The 16518-nt window shown below is 41.8% G+C and overlaps 1 protein-coding gene across 4 annotated transcripts in view; it reads left to right on the top strand.

Annotated features, from left to right (window-relative positions):
* SMARCC1 (SWI/SNF related BAF chromatin remodeling complex subunit C1) overlaps nucleotides 1-16518 on the top strand; it is a 183713-nt gene that overhangs the window by 106955 nt on the left and 60240 nt on the right. For all 4 annotated transcript variants that reach the window (XR_013344985.1, XR_013344986.1, XM_077808520.1 and 1 more), the window contains exon 22: nucleotides 15981-16036. Coding sequence is in view for 2 of the 4 variants with exons in the window: in XM_077808520.1 (XP_077664646.1) it covers nucleotides 15981-16036 (56 nt within the window). In the remaining 2 variants the exon portion in view is untranslated. The remainder of the gene's footprint in view (nucleotides 1-15980; nucleotides 16037-16518) is intronic.

Raw genomic sequence — 16518 nt, 5'->3', positions numbered from 1 at the left:
CACTGGGAGCCCTCATCTTAGGGATTTTTGTTCACTGTTACCTTTACGAGCAGAATCAAGCCCTTAATAATCAGCCTTGTCTTCCTGAATTTCATGGTTTTTAAACCAGTTTTGTTTGCACACATACTTTGCAAGATGCACATTGATGTTACCCAGATGCACCGTGGGCAGGATTAAGTTCTAATTGCTTGTACAAAGAGCCACTTGAATGCTAGAATCTTAAAGGTACAGCCAGCTCCACTCTGGACAGATGCAAGATGTCCAGACAAAAACAGTTTCCCAAACCAACACTCATACGTTTGTGCTATCTTGTAAGCAGTACAAAAGTTAACCTTTGCATATATTCCTCAGGGCCTCTCTTGCTCTGCTCCAAACATTCCTGTCCCCATATCCAGTAACAGCCCTATACTTTCTCCTCCCTGTCAGTCCCTGCCCACACACCTCTGAGTTTCAGGTTTTTGGAGCAGTGAGACGACATATCTGAGTGTTAGTTGAGTGTGGGGAGGAGGGAGAAAAGAGCACCACCCAGCACCAGCAACCCCCAGCATTCTTGTGTCAAGCCCTCCTGCTCAACATGTGCCCCACTTCTAGCAGAGAGCACCTCATCTAACCCTCAAAACCTCCTACTGTATCTTCAGATGACCCAAACACCACAATCCATTTTTGTCTGCAAAAGATTTTTTTATAAAGACTTATTGTGGTGGAATCCAAGAAAGTTGAGGTCATGAATCCAAGAAGGTAAAGAACTACTAGATTTGATCACTAACCAGTTGACTGGGCACAGCCCTATATATTACTCCACAGTGATGTTTACATACCTTGCAGCCGGGTACAGCCTTTGCCCATTTATATTAAACTTCACAAATGTTTTAATTAATAAAGTGCACAGTAACTTTAATTGGAGATTTCCGTTTGAATGATGATGGTGAATGTTGAGTTTCCTGGGAGGAGTTATAATACTTTGTCCTTCTGTAATGGCTTCCATTTAAGGATCTCAAAGCACTACACCAAAGATTAAGCAAATCTCCATTCTGTTTTGTTCTGTTTTATACAGATTCTGATCCTTCCCTCATTACTGTTCTATCTAAGTCCCTTCCAGCAGTGGTTTGTTCTTTCACTTTTCCACTTCACACAAGAAAATTTTGTGTGCACTACAGTGTGTTGCTTTGGTATGGTTGTGGTGGGGGGTTTTGTGTGTTTTTAGTGCTGTGTGTGTTAGAGAAGGCAGGTCGAAAAAGTTCAGCTTGCACTTGGAGTGGTAGGTGCTGAGATTTGTGATGGCCCTTATTTCCTGTTGGACCTTGTTCTGCGGTTTCAGACCAGCCCTGGGAAAGCTCTGTCTTCTGCACAATCTTTGCCCTTGTTGTAAAAAGTTCCATTTGCCTGTGGAGTGGAATTGTCTATCTTGTTGTCCTCTGAGAGGGTTGGGTGATCTTTCTGCTATGCCCAGGCCATTGTGTGCCTTGAGGATAACAACCAAGTCCCTGAACTTAATATGATATTCTAAGGGAAGCCAATTTAGAGAGCAGAGGACAGGTCTGATGTGCTCTTGTTAGCCTGTGTTGCTGAGGAGATGCACTTCAGCATTTTGTATTAGTTGGAGTTAACTAAGAGCTGAAGGTTTGTTGCCCAAGTATATTGCATTGCTACTGTCCAGACAGGGAGGTGACAAAGGTATGTATAACAGAGGCCAGGTAGATGTCTGCCTTGGATGTGATGAAGTCTCCTAGCCATATGTCAAGCCAAGTGTATGGCATTATCCGTGTTTTGCAGGTAAGAGACTCACCTCCCCAGGATTAAACACAGTCAGGACTAAGACCCAGGAGCCTTTGCTCTGACCACAGAAGCGCACAGTTCTGAGTTTTATCATGTCTGTAACTCCCCCACCCCAACCCCACCCCCCAAAAAAAAGTATTCAGGAAATTCTAGTCTGACTTACTGTGGTTGTTACAATTACAAATGAATTGGTATTGAACTTCATCAGTGGATTCATAGATTCATAGATATTTAGGTCAGAAGGGACCATTATGATCATCTAGTCTGACCTCCTGCACAACGCAGGCCACAGAATTTCACCCACCACTCCTACAAAAAAAAAACCTCACACCTATATCTGTGCTATTGAAGTCCTCAAATTGTAGTTTAAAGACCTCAAGGAGCAGAGAATCCTCCAGCAAGTGACCCGTGCCCCATGCTACAGAGGAAGGCGAAAAACCTCCAGGGCCTCTTCCAATCTGCCCTGGAGGAAAATTCCTTCCCGACCCCAAATATGGCGATCAGCTAAACCCTGAGCATATGGGCAAGATTCATCAGCCAGATACTACAGAAAATTCTTTCCCAGGTAACTTGGATCTTTCCCCATCTAAAACCCATCACAGGCCATTGGGCCTATTTACCATGAATATTTAATTACCAAAACCGTGTTATCCCATCATACCATCTCCTCCATAAACTTATCGAGTTTAATCTTAAAGCAAGATAGATCTTTTGCCCCCACTACTTCCCTCGGAAGGCTATTCCAAAACTTCACTCCTCTGATGGTTAGAAACCTTCGTCTAATTTCTAATCTAAATTTCCTAGTGGCCAGTTTATATCCATTTGTTCTTGTGTCCACATTGGTACTGAGTTTAAATAATTCCTCTCCCTCTCTGGTATTTATCCCTCTGATATATTTATAGAGAGCAATCATATCTCCCCTCAGCCTTCTTTTAGTTAGGCTAAACAAGCCAAGCTCCCTGAGTCTCCTTTCATAAGACAAGTTTTCCATTCCTTGGATCATCCTAGTAGCCCTTCTCTGTACCTGTTCCAGTTTGAATTCATCCTTCTTAAACATGGGAGACCAGAACTGCACACAGTACTCCAGGTGAGGTCTCACCAGTGCCTTATATAACGGTACTAAAACCTCCTTATCCCTACTGGAAATACCTCTCCTGATGCATCCCAAGACGACATTAGCTTTTTTCACAGCCATATCACATTGGCAGCTCATAGTCATCCTATGATCAACCAATACTCCAAGGTCCTTTTCCTCCTCCGTTACTTCTAGTTGATGCGTCCCTAGCTTATAACTAAAATTCTTGTTATTAATCCCTAAATACATGACCTTACACTTCTCACTATTAAATTTCATCCTATTCCTATTACTCCAGTTTACAAGGTCATCCAGATCCTCCTGTAGGGTATCCCTGTCCTTCTCTAAATTAGCAATACCTCCCAGCTTTGTATCATCTGCAAACTTTATTAGCACACTCCCACTTTTTGTGCCCAGGTCAGTAATAAAAAGATTAAATAAGATTGGTCCCAAAACCGATCCCTGAGGAACTCCACTGGTAACCTCCCTCCAACTTGACAGTTCACCTTTCAGTAGGACCCGTTGTAGTCTCCCCTTTAACCAATTCCCTATCCACCTTTCAATATTCCTATTGATGCCCATCTTATCCAATTTAACTAATAATTCCCCATGTGGCACCGTATCAAACGCCTTACTAAAATCTAAGTAAATTAGATCCACTGCGTTTCCTTTATCTAAAAAATCTGTTACTTTCTCAAAGAAGGAGATCAGGTTGGTTTGGCACGATCTACCTTTTGTAAAACCATGTTGTATTTTGTCCCATTTACCATTGACTTCAATGTCCTTAACTACCTTCTCCTTCAAAATTTTTTCCAAGACCTTGCATACTACAGATGTCAAACTAACAGGCCTATAATTACTTGGATCACTTTTTTTCCCTTTCTTAAAAATAGGATCTATGTTAGCAATCCTCCAATCATACGGTACAACCCCTGAGTTTACAGATTCATTAAAAATTCTTGCTAATGGGCTTGCAATTTCTTGTGCCAATTCTTTTAATATTCTTGGATGAAGATTATCTGGGCCCCCCGATTTAGTCCCATTAAGCTGTTTGAGTTTCGCTTCTACCTCAGATATGGTGATGTCTACCTCCATATCCTCATTCCCATTTATCATGCTACCATTATCCCTAAGATCCTCTTTAGTCTTATTAAAGACTGAGGCAAAGTATTTGTTTAGATATTGGGCCATGCCTAGATTATCCTTGACCTCCACTCCATCCTCAGTTTTTAGCGGTCCCACTTCTTCTTTCTTTGTTTTCTTCCTATTTATATGACTATAGAACCTTTTACTATTGGTTTTAATTCCCTTTGCAAGGTCCAACTCTACTTGACTTTTAGCCTGTCTCACTTTATCCCTACATATTCTGACCTCAATAAGGTAGCTTGCCTTACTGATCCCTCCCTTCTTCCACTCCCTATATGCTTTCTGCTTTTTCTTAATTACCTCTCTAAGATGCTTGCTCATCCAGCTTGGTCTACAACTCCTGCCTATGAATTTTTTCCCCTTTCTTGGGATGCAGGCTTCCGATAGCTTCTGCAGCTTTAATTTAAAATAATCCCAGGCCTCCTCTACCTTTAAACCCATAAATTCTTCAGTCCAATCCACTTCCCTAACTAATTTCCTTAATTTTTGAAAGTCAGCCCTTTTGAAATCAAAAACCTTAGTTGCAGATTTATTTTTGTTAATCCTTCCATTCAGTTTGAACTGAATTAGCTCATGATCACTTGAGCCAAGATTATCCCCTACAACCATTTCCTCTATGAGGTCCTCATTACTCACCAAGACCAAATCTAAAATAGCATCCCCTCTAGTCGGTTCAGCAACTACTTGCTGAAGGAATCCATCAGCTATCGCATCTAGGAAAATCTGAGCCCTATTATTATTACTAGCACTCGTCCTCCAGTCTATATCTGGGAAGTTAAAGTCTCCCATGATCACACAGTTTCCTTTAGTATTTACTTTATTAAAAACATTAAAAAGGGCTCTATCCATATCCAAATTAGATCCCGGCGGTCTATAGCACACCCCAAGCACTATCCCAGAGGAAGCTCTAATAGTTTTCTTCCCCAATTTAATTTTTGCCCAGACAGACTCAGTCATATTCATTTCATCGCTTCTTATTTCTTTACATTCTATCTCATCATTGATATACAGTGCTACTCCACCACCTTTACCTTTATTTCGGTCTTTCCTAAACAGCACATACCCTTCAATACCTGTAGCCCTGTCATGACTACTATTCCACCAGGTCTCTGTTATACCTATAATATCTGGTTTCACTTCCTGCACCAGTAACTCTAGTTCCTCCATTTTGTTACCTAGGCTCCTTGCATTAGTGTACAAACATCTTAATTTTTGCTGTTTAGCCTCACTCACATTCTGTACCCTATTAGGTAGTGGAGTAGCTTCCTTGTGGGTTTGGCCACTTTTCATAATCTCTCTTCTGGGTCTGTTGAGTCAAGTTGGATTGAGTTTATTGAACAATAGTGTAGGTTTCCGTAAAGACTTAAAAAAAAAAAAAAAAAAAAAAAACAGGAGCAGGTTGTGAGCCCACTCCTAACCCTCTACCAGGAAGGCCAATGGACTCCCTTTAGTCTGGTCCTATTCATCGACCTGTCTGGCATGAGTGGCCCTATCAGGAGTTATGCTCCCATCAAGATAGCTCTCAGGATTATGGGCGGACTCAAGCCTTTCAGCCATGTCAAGACACGGTCCCTGGGACTGATGTAGAAGAGGTCTGATGTTTCACATGTCTTGACAACACTATAAGTACCACAGATGGAACCAGTGAAAACATTAAAGCCAGAACAGTGAAAGCCAGCCATGCCTTTTGTAACTCTAAAGCTGAAGCCAGTGGAGGAGGGGGCCAGGGCAGGGGCTCGTCCGCTGCTCCAGCCACAAGCTCCGGCTGCCGTAGCTCCCATTGGCCAGGAACTGCAGCTAATGGGAGCTGCGGGTGTGGGCAGCATGTGGCGCGGAGACCCCACACCCCTCACCTAGGAGCTTCAGGCGGGTCCCCCACCCCAGGTAAGTGTGCCCCCCCCCGCACCCTCCAAACCCCTGTCCCCTAGCCCTGAGCCCTCTCCCACACACCCAAACTACTGCTGCTGGCCCTCACCAGCCACTGACTGCAGTGGTCATGGAAAGTCACGGAATCCATGACCTCCGTGACACTTGCAGCCTTAGTGATAACTATCTATCCTTTCTTATAACTGACTCGTGCAGTGTTCACAACTGCTGCACAAGCTTTCAGTGAACTACCCACTCTCCTCTGGGGAAAGAGTGCCGTTTGTCATGTTGAGCATGTAGAAGTGTCACAGAGTACAAGTATGGGAAGCGCTAACTGTTGTGCATTCCTACCTTTCACCGAGCGTGGAGGAAAAAACGGTGCTAGTTAGTAGCAGGATTGCCATACATTTGAGCCCGCTAATCAGTCCAACCACATCTGCCTTTTCATTGCTGATACCTTGTTTATCCAGAATCAATTTAGTATTCATATTAGAGTGTGTTATAATGAACTGTGTAAATGGGTCCTATCTGTGAAAACAAAGGGGGCCAACCTGTGGATTACTAAGTTTAAACACATTTTAAAGATAACTTTGTATTGATGCATTCTGCTTTATTGTTCTACTGATAAGAGTGGGGAGTTTATTTATCCGCTGTCTCATGTAGCTTGTAGACAATCTGATTAGAGAAATTAAACAAAGGTCAGACACTTTTAATTTCCCTGTTGACTTGAAGTCTGTTTCCCTTCTCTAGTTGTAGGGTTAAATGGGGCTTCCTGAGAAGCCAGTCATAGGTTCCTCATCACTAACCGATAGGTGTTGATACCTAACTAGGCAGAGCTCCCTGTTCTTGAGGGTTGTGTTTTACCTTTAAGACTAGGAACGTCTGATTCCTGGGGTGTGGGTGAGGTGTGCTTTTCGGCTGGAAGTGCTGGGCTCCTCCTTGGGATGATGCCTTGCATTGCTTGGTAGCCATCTACCTTTTGCTGCTTAAGAACCATAATTTACTGATTCTGAAGGGAGAGCCATATAGTTTTTCTCCTCACAAAAGATGATTGCTGTGATGCAGGACCTGCTAAAGAGGATTGTGACAGTGGAGACCCTTATGGCCCTGTAAGAGGGACTACCAAGCACTCCCTGTAGAAGGAAAGGAAGGTTATCACTATCAGTTTGTGTTGTGGACACCCATGCTCCAGAGGGCTAATTCCCATCTAAATTGTCAGTTTTGTATATTCTTCATTAACCTGGTCAGATTTTTGCTTCTGGTTTGCAGCAAAATCAATAAAAGCCATGTCTGTATCTTCCTGGAATACAGGCATCTTTTATTTTATAATTTGTATCCAGAGTATCAAAATATGATGTTTTCAGGTCCACATACTGTCACGGAGTCCCCGGGCAATGCTCTGGAACTGCTCTGTACGAAGCCAGTCAAGACTCTGGTGAAGTTTCCTCTCTCTGAGCAGACTGTCTTCAGGGCAAACAGCTCACACAGCTTGCACCTTCCTGGGTCTGACCTCGGAGCATTCAGCATCCTCTGCCCCTCCGTGCGCTTCCCACAGTGAATCCGCCCACGCGGGGTCCTGGAGAAGCCAAAGGGTCCTGCACCCCAATTCCGCAGTCAGACGTCTAACCCTGATATTCTGTGATTCTTAGTCAGCCAGTAAAACAGATAACATTAGATATTATTATAAATTATTATTATAAATTATTAGATAACAGGAACATGGTCTAAAACAGAGCTTGTAGGTACAGAGAACAGGACCCCTCAGCTGAGTCCATTCTGGGGGACAGAGCCAGACAACCACACCTGTACTTCACTCCTCTTCCCCAGCCAGCCCAAACTGAAACTCTCTCCAGCCCCTCCTCCTCTGGGCTTTGTCCCTTTCCCAGGCCAGGAGGTCACCTGATTCCTTTGTTCTCCAACCCTTTAGCTCTCATCTTACAGGGGGGAAGGGCCAGGCCATCGGTTGCCAAGAAATAGGGTGTCGGCCATTCTCTGTGTCCAGACCCCTGCACACACCTGCCCTCTAGGGCTCTGCAATGATCATACACCCTTATCCCACCACCTAGATACTTAGTACTGCGTAGGGGAAACTGAGGCACCCCCACACTATTCAGAGAAAACATTAAGAACAGTCCCACTTTGTCACACATACCTTTCACGTTTGGATGTCATATTTATATTTTTTACAGGAGTCCAGTCTCCTTATTGCATTAACTTCATTTTAAAATTCCCACTACTACCTTAGTTAAAATGGCTTAAAACGTAGAGATAGAAACCTGCATGAACTCAGATAAATTAAATTCAGTTTGCCCTGACACTCATAGCAGAGACTTTTTCAGTTTCCTTTTTCATTTCATTCATTTAGTATTCCTGCATGCACCCATCAGTATAAGCAAAAAATGTAAATGGTTCATGCCAGCTGGAGGCCTGCAGTCACAACACTGTCACTGCAAATAATGGCTCTGCAGCGAATGCGATAAGACAATTTTCAAAAACCATCAACTACTACCTGGCTAAACTTGTCATATTGACTTCTTTATTTTTTATTAAAACAAAAATTTATTATTGCAGTCACTACCAGACAACCTAGGTTACATCAGGAATTATAAACGTGTGAAAATGCAATTTATAATGAAACTTAAGATATTTTCTTAGTAACCGAACGTATCCATGTTTAGTCTCATCACAGAGGGGAATATATTTTTGGAAGTTTCAGGAAAATTCTTTTAGTTTTGTAATGCAAGGGAGGGTGGGGAAAAACAAAACTTATAGTGGGGAAAGTGTAAGATGAATTTGTGCACTTTTTTTGTTGCTGAATCTTAAAATGTAAGGTATTTCTGGCAGTCTAGTCACACTGAGAACTAGTCCTTTACTTTGCAGCAAATACATGAGTTACAATTTAAAAAGCAAACAACATGAGAACTGTGATGTTGCCTCAATACAACATTATAACTAATAAATGCATAGATTTAAATGTAGAAAACTTTTCCATAGGCTATTTGCAACTCAGAAATATTCTTTTTAAAAGAATAAATGTGTTTTATGAGTGAATTTTTATGCCACTGCACAGTTGGCATGCTATGCTGGGGGGAGCCTTTCTCCTGCAGATCTGATGGGCTACACCAGCTCAAAAGGGTGTATATAGTACTTGCTGCAAGAGCACAATGAAGTATTGGTTGTGGATGTGAACTCCACAAGCACAATAGAGTAACTGCAAGGAGTTTGCAAAATCAAACCAAAGAGCTCTGGATTTTTGTGCAGGGGAGTTAGAGAAGAACCGGAACAAATCTAAACGCTCAGTAGCAAAGTAAAGTTCAGTCACGTTGCTTGTATGGTAGATTTTCTGTTCATTGACTGCATCTTACACTTACACTGTAACTTGATAGGAAACTGCTTAACAGAATGGGGTGGAGTACTGTGTATTAGTAAGAGTGTGATATTGGAACTCAGGACTCTTTAGCTTACAGACATTGGGCAACTAACTTAACTTGTGTGTCTTCGGGCAAGTCCCCACTACAAAGCTGCATCGGCACAGCTATACCTCCCGTCGGCATAATTACTCTACCTCGGAGAAGCGGAAGCTATGTTAGTGGGAGAGCGTCTCCTGCTGACATAGCCCTGTGTGGAGACGCGAAACTTGTGTCACTTGGGGGGAGGGGGCTTTTTCAGACCCCAGAGCAGCGCAATTATATTGACTTAGGCTGTAGTGTAAACCCGCACTTAGTTTTCCCATTTGTAAATCGGAGGTAATTCGTACTACACAAATACCTGGGGAAGCTTGTTTAATGTTTGTAAAGACCTAATAGATCCTTTAATAGCAGGTGCTATAGAAATGCAAAGTATGTTTATAATAGTGTGCTTGATGGGTAAAACTAGAAAGGGCAAAGGACTGGAGAATATGCTGTAGGAAGCAATGCTGAAGTAGCCCCCTAAGGGTGAATAGGGATTAATGAGCATCATCACTCTCTAATTTCTTTGGTTTATTGGACTACAATGTATCTGTTACCCAAGTGGTGACCACCATTTTTCTGAAAAGCGTCATCCTAAGAATTTTGTTATTTTGAAACAATTACATATTTAATGTTTGTTGGTTGCCAAGTCAGCATTAAAGCAAGATGGAAAGTTAATTTTACACAGGGAAGAGAGGAACATGCAGTACTGTTGTGTGTAAAGAAAGAAAACCTGTGTACATGGTGTATATTACTTTTCAATGTTATGGTGGCTACCAGCAAGAGCCCACATGATTATTTTAATTATAACCTTTTATTATCACATGCAATTCAGACTGTATAAATAGCAGGGAGTACTTTTGTCAACCTGTGAAATTTCATACGGCTGAGCAAAGCGAGATTGGTCATTCTGACTGGGAGATCTACAGGAATCAAAACTTCAGAATTGCTTCACTGTTCTCCGCCATCCCATTTTCTAATCAGTCGTTTTTTGTTTTATACATAATGTAGCATCCTGTTTTGCTGCTTTTGCACATGAATTCCTTCAGTTCCTCTGTACTGAAAGATACTTGGGAGTTTTAAGCTCTAGCTAAGCTGCACTTAAACAGAATTTTATATATTGTTTCTGTAGAATTTTCTGGTTTGAGGTTATTAGCTTTACTTCCCATTAAACACACCACTCTCAATTCCCTATTCTTTGGCTCTTATTATGTTTCAACGGAGAGACTGAAACTTCCTATCACTGCCACTCCTTTTACCAAAAAGAGTCACACTTTTAAGCACAGTCTGGAATTCTGCTCTTAGGCTGTGGACAAGAGTCTCTGAGACTATCTAATCTGTCTCTTCCTTATGTCATTGCTAGGCTACCAAATAATAACCGTTCCTGAACAGATTCTCTCCTTTTAAGAGGGCATATTGACCGGTCTGTAATCCCCTCTCGGTGGACAAAGGCAGGTACTTCAGAAGGGCAGAGTTGTCTGTCCCAGATAAGATCAATTGAAAAATGATAAAATGTTTTGTCTCTTATTTCTAGTTCTTCTTACATCATAGTTTTTTTCTAATATGTGAAGAATTAATTTGTGACACAACATCACTGAAATTATTGCTGCATGTTAGAGACCAAGCTGTCTTCACCAGCTCTGTTTTAGAACAGACTTGTACTATCATTAGAGTGGGAATTTTTTTTTAATCAAAACATTTTGCATCAACGAATACCTTATATTGAGATTTATGTAGCTGGGTTGAGTGATGTTAATTATTCCTGCATGCTTGAGATCAGCCTGCAGTGCCCAACACCTTTCTATGTGAAGGTGTGGCACCATGGGTCAAAGCCTGTGATCTAACTCTAAGAATTTCTCTTTAATGCCTTATAGAGCCTTTGGGTACGTATGTATGGTGCTGGAGACTCCGCTGTGGAGGTTTTCAGATACCTTATGGGATTCAGTCTTGAGGGGTATGCTGTTCCTCTTGTTACATGCTGACATTCCCCTCTCCTCTCTGTGTATTTGCAGTATTTTTAGGTATTTCTGAACCTTCTAAATAAATATGTGCAAAACATCAGTGACAATTAAGGTCCATGATGAAGTCCAAATAAAGCTTTGTAAAATATTCTGGCTCTGTATGTATACTTTTCCTATCCCAAAGAGCCCAATCTTTATTAGCGGAAACTTTGCATAAACATTCATTAAAAGAATAGCTTAATTAAATGAACTGGGGGGTGGCATCAAGAAACCTATCCTAAGGACAAGTGTATGAAGGTTTAAGTAGCTTGAAATGAGACTAATTGCTGTTAAAACATTCATACTTTTTAGATTTCAGAGTAACAGCCGTGTTAGTCTGTATTCGCAAAAAGAAAAGGAGTTCTTGTGGCACCTTAGAGACTAACCAATTTATTTGAGCATGAGCATCCGATGAAGTAAGCTGTAGCTCACGAAAGCTCATGCTCAAATAAATTGGTTAGTCTCTAAGGTGCCACAAGTACTCCTTATACTTTTTAGAGATATCCATGCATCTAACACTGGTAACAATTTTACTGACTTTTTTTTCCCTCAACATTTCAACTTTTCTCTATGTTGTTGTCCCCTGCATACTGTTGATTAGATTATTGTGCAACATGACACTCTTTGTAGATCTCATGGTTGGATGGGATAGTAAGGTAACTGGGCAATAATTATTTAAGCAGCAAGTTTCTAACTAAACAGAACCTGGTTGAGTTTTTGATGAGACAGCTAAGCTATTTTTGTTGATATATAGCACCCACAGTGTAAAAGGTGCTTCGCATACATATAGAGAGGGAAGGTCTCTGGCCCGAAGAGCTTACAGTCTAACCAGACAGCAAGTCGTCAACTACAACAAAAACCAAGTGATTTGAATAGTGAACTCTTATTAAGCTCACACATCTTTTCATTTTTTTTTTAAATGTTCTTGTCATGCAGCCCTAGTTAGAGGCTCCCCAAGCTACTATGTTTGGGACCCATCCTAGATCAGTGTGCGCTTAAGCTTCCCTTGGTCTCAGCGGGCTGCAACATTGTCTCTTCCCTTGGCCTCTCTGGCACATTTCCTGGGCACAGGATCTCTGACTGTTACCCCTTCACAGAAGTGGGACCCTATGGCCAATGTCCTAGGCCCCCAGGGCTAGTGCTGATTTCCTAGATTCCCCAGTTGCTTAAGTCCTTTCCCAGAGTTCCTGCCTTGTGGGCACTCAAGTTTTACAGATCTCTTAGGGGCATGTGAGAGTGAAAGCGAATGACACACAAGCTCTGTATGGGTTTAAAAAAAAAAAAGTCGCCCTTCACTTTTGTTAGCACAAGAAATATATAGACTTCGACAAAACAAAAACCACATACCCGCATTTCCCTGCCTCAGTTTCTCACCACTCTTGAGCATTCTTTGGGTTTAGGTCAGAGTCCTCTAAGGAGTGCAGAATCCTACCTCCTGCACGTGTCTTCTCCTCCAAATCATGGAGTTTCTCTCTAGTGCAGTCTGTTTCCTTCTTCCTGGGGTGGTTCCACAATAAAACAAGACCCCTTTGCTACAAAAACATGCCCCTCTGTTCATCTTCCCTACCCAAGCTTCCTCATGTCTCCATGATTTTTCCTTAAGTCTGTCAGGTTCTGTGGCTTTTAAAACGCAACGGTAACACCTGTTTGTTCTTTGTTGTGCTTCTGTGAAAATTCTACTGCTTTAAATCTGTCCTGCAGAAACATTTGGTCAGCCTAGTTTCCCCTGTCTTCAGCCATCTCATTGGTACTGAAGTGCTCTCACTTGAATGGGGGACATCAAGGTTTGACCACCCTCCATTGCCCTTGGTCTGGGGAATGGGTGACACACCCTTGACAACGTGGCTGACTCCACTAATCTTGAGGCATTTCAATGAGCAATTTCATAAGATCAGCCAGAACTCATAAGTCATACATAAATTCCTGAAATCATCAAAATTCTATTGTCTGTTTTAGCGCTTCTTTGAGGGTGTGCCTAGGTCTTGTAGCCCTTTTGAAATAAATGCTTTGAGGAACAAGATCTGGAGATGGGAGACATGAAGGGGCCAGTTAGTCATGAACAATGGTCCTAGAAATCCATTTGCCACAGAAAAACGTGAATTTGCGTTTCTATAGAAAATCTTTAGTTTTTACATTTTGTGAAAAAATAAAAACATATACAGTGGAACCCCAGTTATCCAATCTAATTGGGACCAGGGCCAGATCAGATAATCAGGAGACTGGATGGGGCTCCAGCTGTCAGTCCTGGGCAGCGGGGCTTGGGCTGTAAGCTTAAAAATTGTAAATATATTGGTAAATCATTGCGTTCAGCTGATACTCCTATATATTGTGGCTAGGGAAACTAAAGTTCAGCATTTCATTTGAATCATGGGAAAACATGGATTTTTGTGGGGGGGTTTATCAGAGAATTTTGCGCTTTTTTTTAATCACTGAAAACTAGGGTCCCTGGTCATGAATGTTAGGCAAAGAAACTGTGGTTATGGGGAGTGAAAAGACCTGCAAATGCTAGGGCAGGGAAATAATGAGAGGCTTTCTTGTGAATGTTTGATGCTTTAACACTGTTTGTAGAGTTGCTAGAACTTTGTGTGAGAATATTTTTACAGCGCATAAATGAGTCTTCTACTGTCAGATTTGAATAACATGATAAAATCAGACTCTGATAGTGTTTTGATCACCTGCAAATTGGAAATAAAGTCTCCTACTGACTTTCCATGCATGCTGACATTTGTGTGCATAGAGTTCATAAAGCAATTCAGGAAATTTATGTTGAGCAGTGATGACCACTCTTGTAATACAAGATGTTCTTAGGTGAGGCTGGTCTTGCATGCCTGAGCTATGGCCCATCTACACAGACAAATAGATTACATTGGCAGAGCATGTTGTTAGAATTCTGTTGGTTGACTATAATATAACATAATAGAATTGCGGTGTATCCTTGGCCTTTTACAGGTGTGCAGTGGTTCGAGTTTTGTATGCATGGGCAAACTATGTATCTTCATAGCTAAATTAAAACTTTGTCATGGTTATTTTTAGTAAAAGTCAAGGACAGGTCACGGGCAATAAACAAAAATTAACAGAAGCCCATGACCTATCCGTGACTTCTACTAAACTAAAAATAATGGGGGCAGGAGGTCTGACTGAAGCCCAAGTGGGGAAAGAGAGCCTGAGCCATGCTGTTGGGGGTTGGGGTGTCCAGCACCTGCCTCTGTGGCAGTTCCAGGGACCCCTCACCGCAGCCTCAGGGGCTCAGAGCTCTGGGGGTCCCCCCACTGCTCCAGGGGCCCCCTGCAGCCGCTGACAGCTCTGGCACCACTGCTCTGGGGCTGGAGCAGAAAATGTCTGACGTCTCTGAAAGTCACAGAATCCGTGCCTTTGTGACATAATCTTATCCTTATGCATAGCTATTTTAATATTGTTGGCCTCACGTACCCCAGCTGGCCAAACCTGCAAAGGTGAAGCAATGTTTAAACCTGAGTTTTAAATTACGGCTATAGCATAATGTATTGTGCTGCCAAACCTCCCATGTGTCCAGTGTTCTGAAGCTTTCTTGAATCTTTCTAAAGAACTGTTTTATTTATTTAGGTGGAACAAATGGGCCAAAGTTATTAACAACCCAGTCACTGTCCGGCATTAAACAGTGTTAAACATGGTCCAGGGTTTGGCATTCAGAGACCTCAGCCAGCTTAGTACCATGGCGCAAACATAATTGAAAATTATTTTAACCTTCTATTAAAGATAAAGAAAAGAAAAAAAACAGTTAAAGCATTTGAAATGTGAAGAATTAAGTAAAGCTTTTATTGTAACATGATTTGCTCCCTTTAGCTGGAGAGAGTTTTAGAAAGAAAAACCTCTTGTTTGACAGTCTCTTAGATATTATTAAAGAGGGCAATAACTGTCCCTCTAGGAAAAAGAAAATGGTAGTTGAAATGAGCTGGAGCTACTACTGTTAAAGTCAGATCCCATTTCATCCCAGGTGGTGTCTGGGATTCAGCTGGAGCCAGTAGAAGTGGGAGTATTATCTGGGTCCCTCTCTCTGGCCTGGTCTGGTCAGGACATCTTTCAGGATTAGATAATGAAGGCCTGGGATCCCAGAAGATGGTGGGGGTGGCAGCCATGATGGTGAAGTTTGCTTCAGTATCCTCTGTCTGTTCTGTCACTCAATCTTTTTTCTGTTCTTTGTCCTCCTTACCGCTCCTCCTCCTCCCCTTATTTCCCAAAAAAGTCTTCCTTTCAGGACCCAGAAAGGGAGTGATGGGTGGAATAGCTCATCCCCTCATTATTTTTGTCCACCAATTAGACCTTAATTCTGACACACTAATTTTGGTTCATTAATTTCTGGCTCCACATCATTTGTTTTTAACAGGTATAATTACAGCAGTCCTTGGATTATATGAACATGGCCTTTTTAGTTTAAACTAATCCAGTTTCTCTGTCTGGTTTTCTTGCACCTACTCCCATCAACACCTGTTATAGGTTGTGACATCTTATGAACTTACACTCACTTTTTACAGTTAAACTCACAATTAAGGTAAATTTGTAAGCCCAATTACCACAACAGAACAGAGTAGAACATTTCAGTTAGGCCTGTAATTAATTTTCAAGCATAATAAATGGTGGTTATGGCACTTTTAACCACTCTGCTTTATGTACTTATATTTCTTCTCACAGATGGAGTTGAAGAAGAAAAAATGGAAACTGAGACAGATGGGCAACAGTCAGAAAAGGTAAAAGTCTGAGATTTGTCTCTGATACAGTGATTCTTTTCATGAAGTTCACAAGTCTGAGTTATTTGTGTTACAGTAGCACCTAGAGACCTTAATCAAAGATCGGGGCCCATTGTGCTAGTCACTGTACAAATGCATAATGAAAAGATGGGCCTTACCCCAGGTGACTTAAATTTTAGTAAAGAGCTCCTTGTTCTCAGACTTATCATGTGCAGAGTGAATTGAACACTGCTGTCATAGGAGTGCTCCCCTGCAAGTTTATTGCTGAGCAAAGTGGGAAGAGATGTCAGTATCTCTTCCTGCCCTTTCTAGCCATGAGGAAAGGGGCTGAAGAAGTGTCAAAGTGGAGGTCAGATTTAATTGTAGAACCATAGAAAAACTGCAGCAGCCCATCCTGACATGTTGCAGCATTTTTCTTGTAGTGTTGGATTGATGAGTCTGACTCCTGATCGTGCTGTGCTGTGATGTTTTCAGCTCTGCAC

The sequence above is a fragment of the Eretmochelys imbricata genome, chromosome 2, assembly GCF_965152235.1.
Source record: "Eretmochelys imbricata isolate rEreImb1 chromosome 2, rEreImb1.hap1, whole genome shotgun sequence".
NCBI classification, from domain to species: domain Eukaryota; kingdom Metazoa; phylum Chordata; order Testudines; family Cheloniidae; genus Eretmochelys; species Eretmochelys imbricata.
Note: the sequence above shows the minus strand (reverse complement) of the source record. Positions and strands in the feature narration are given on the sequence as shown.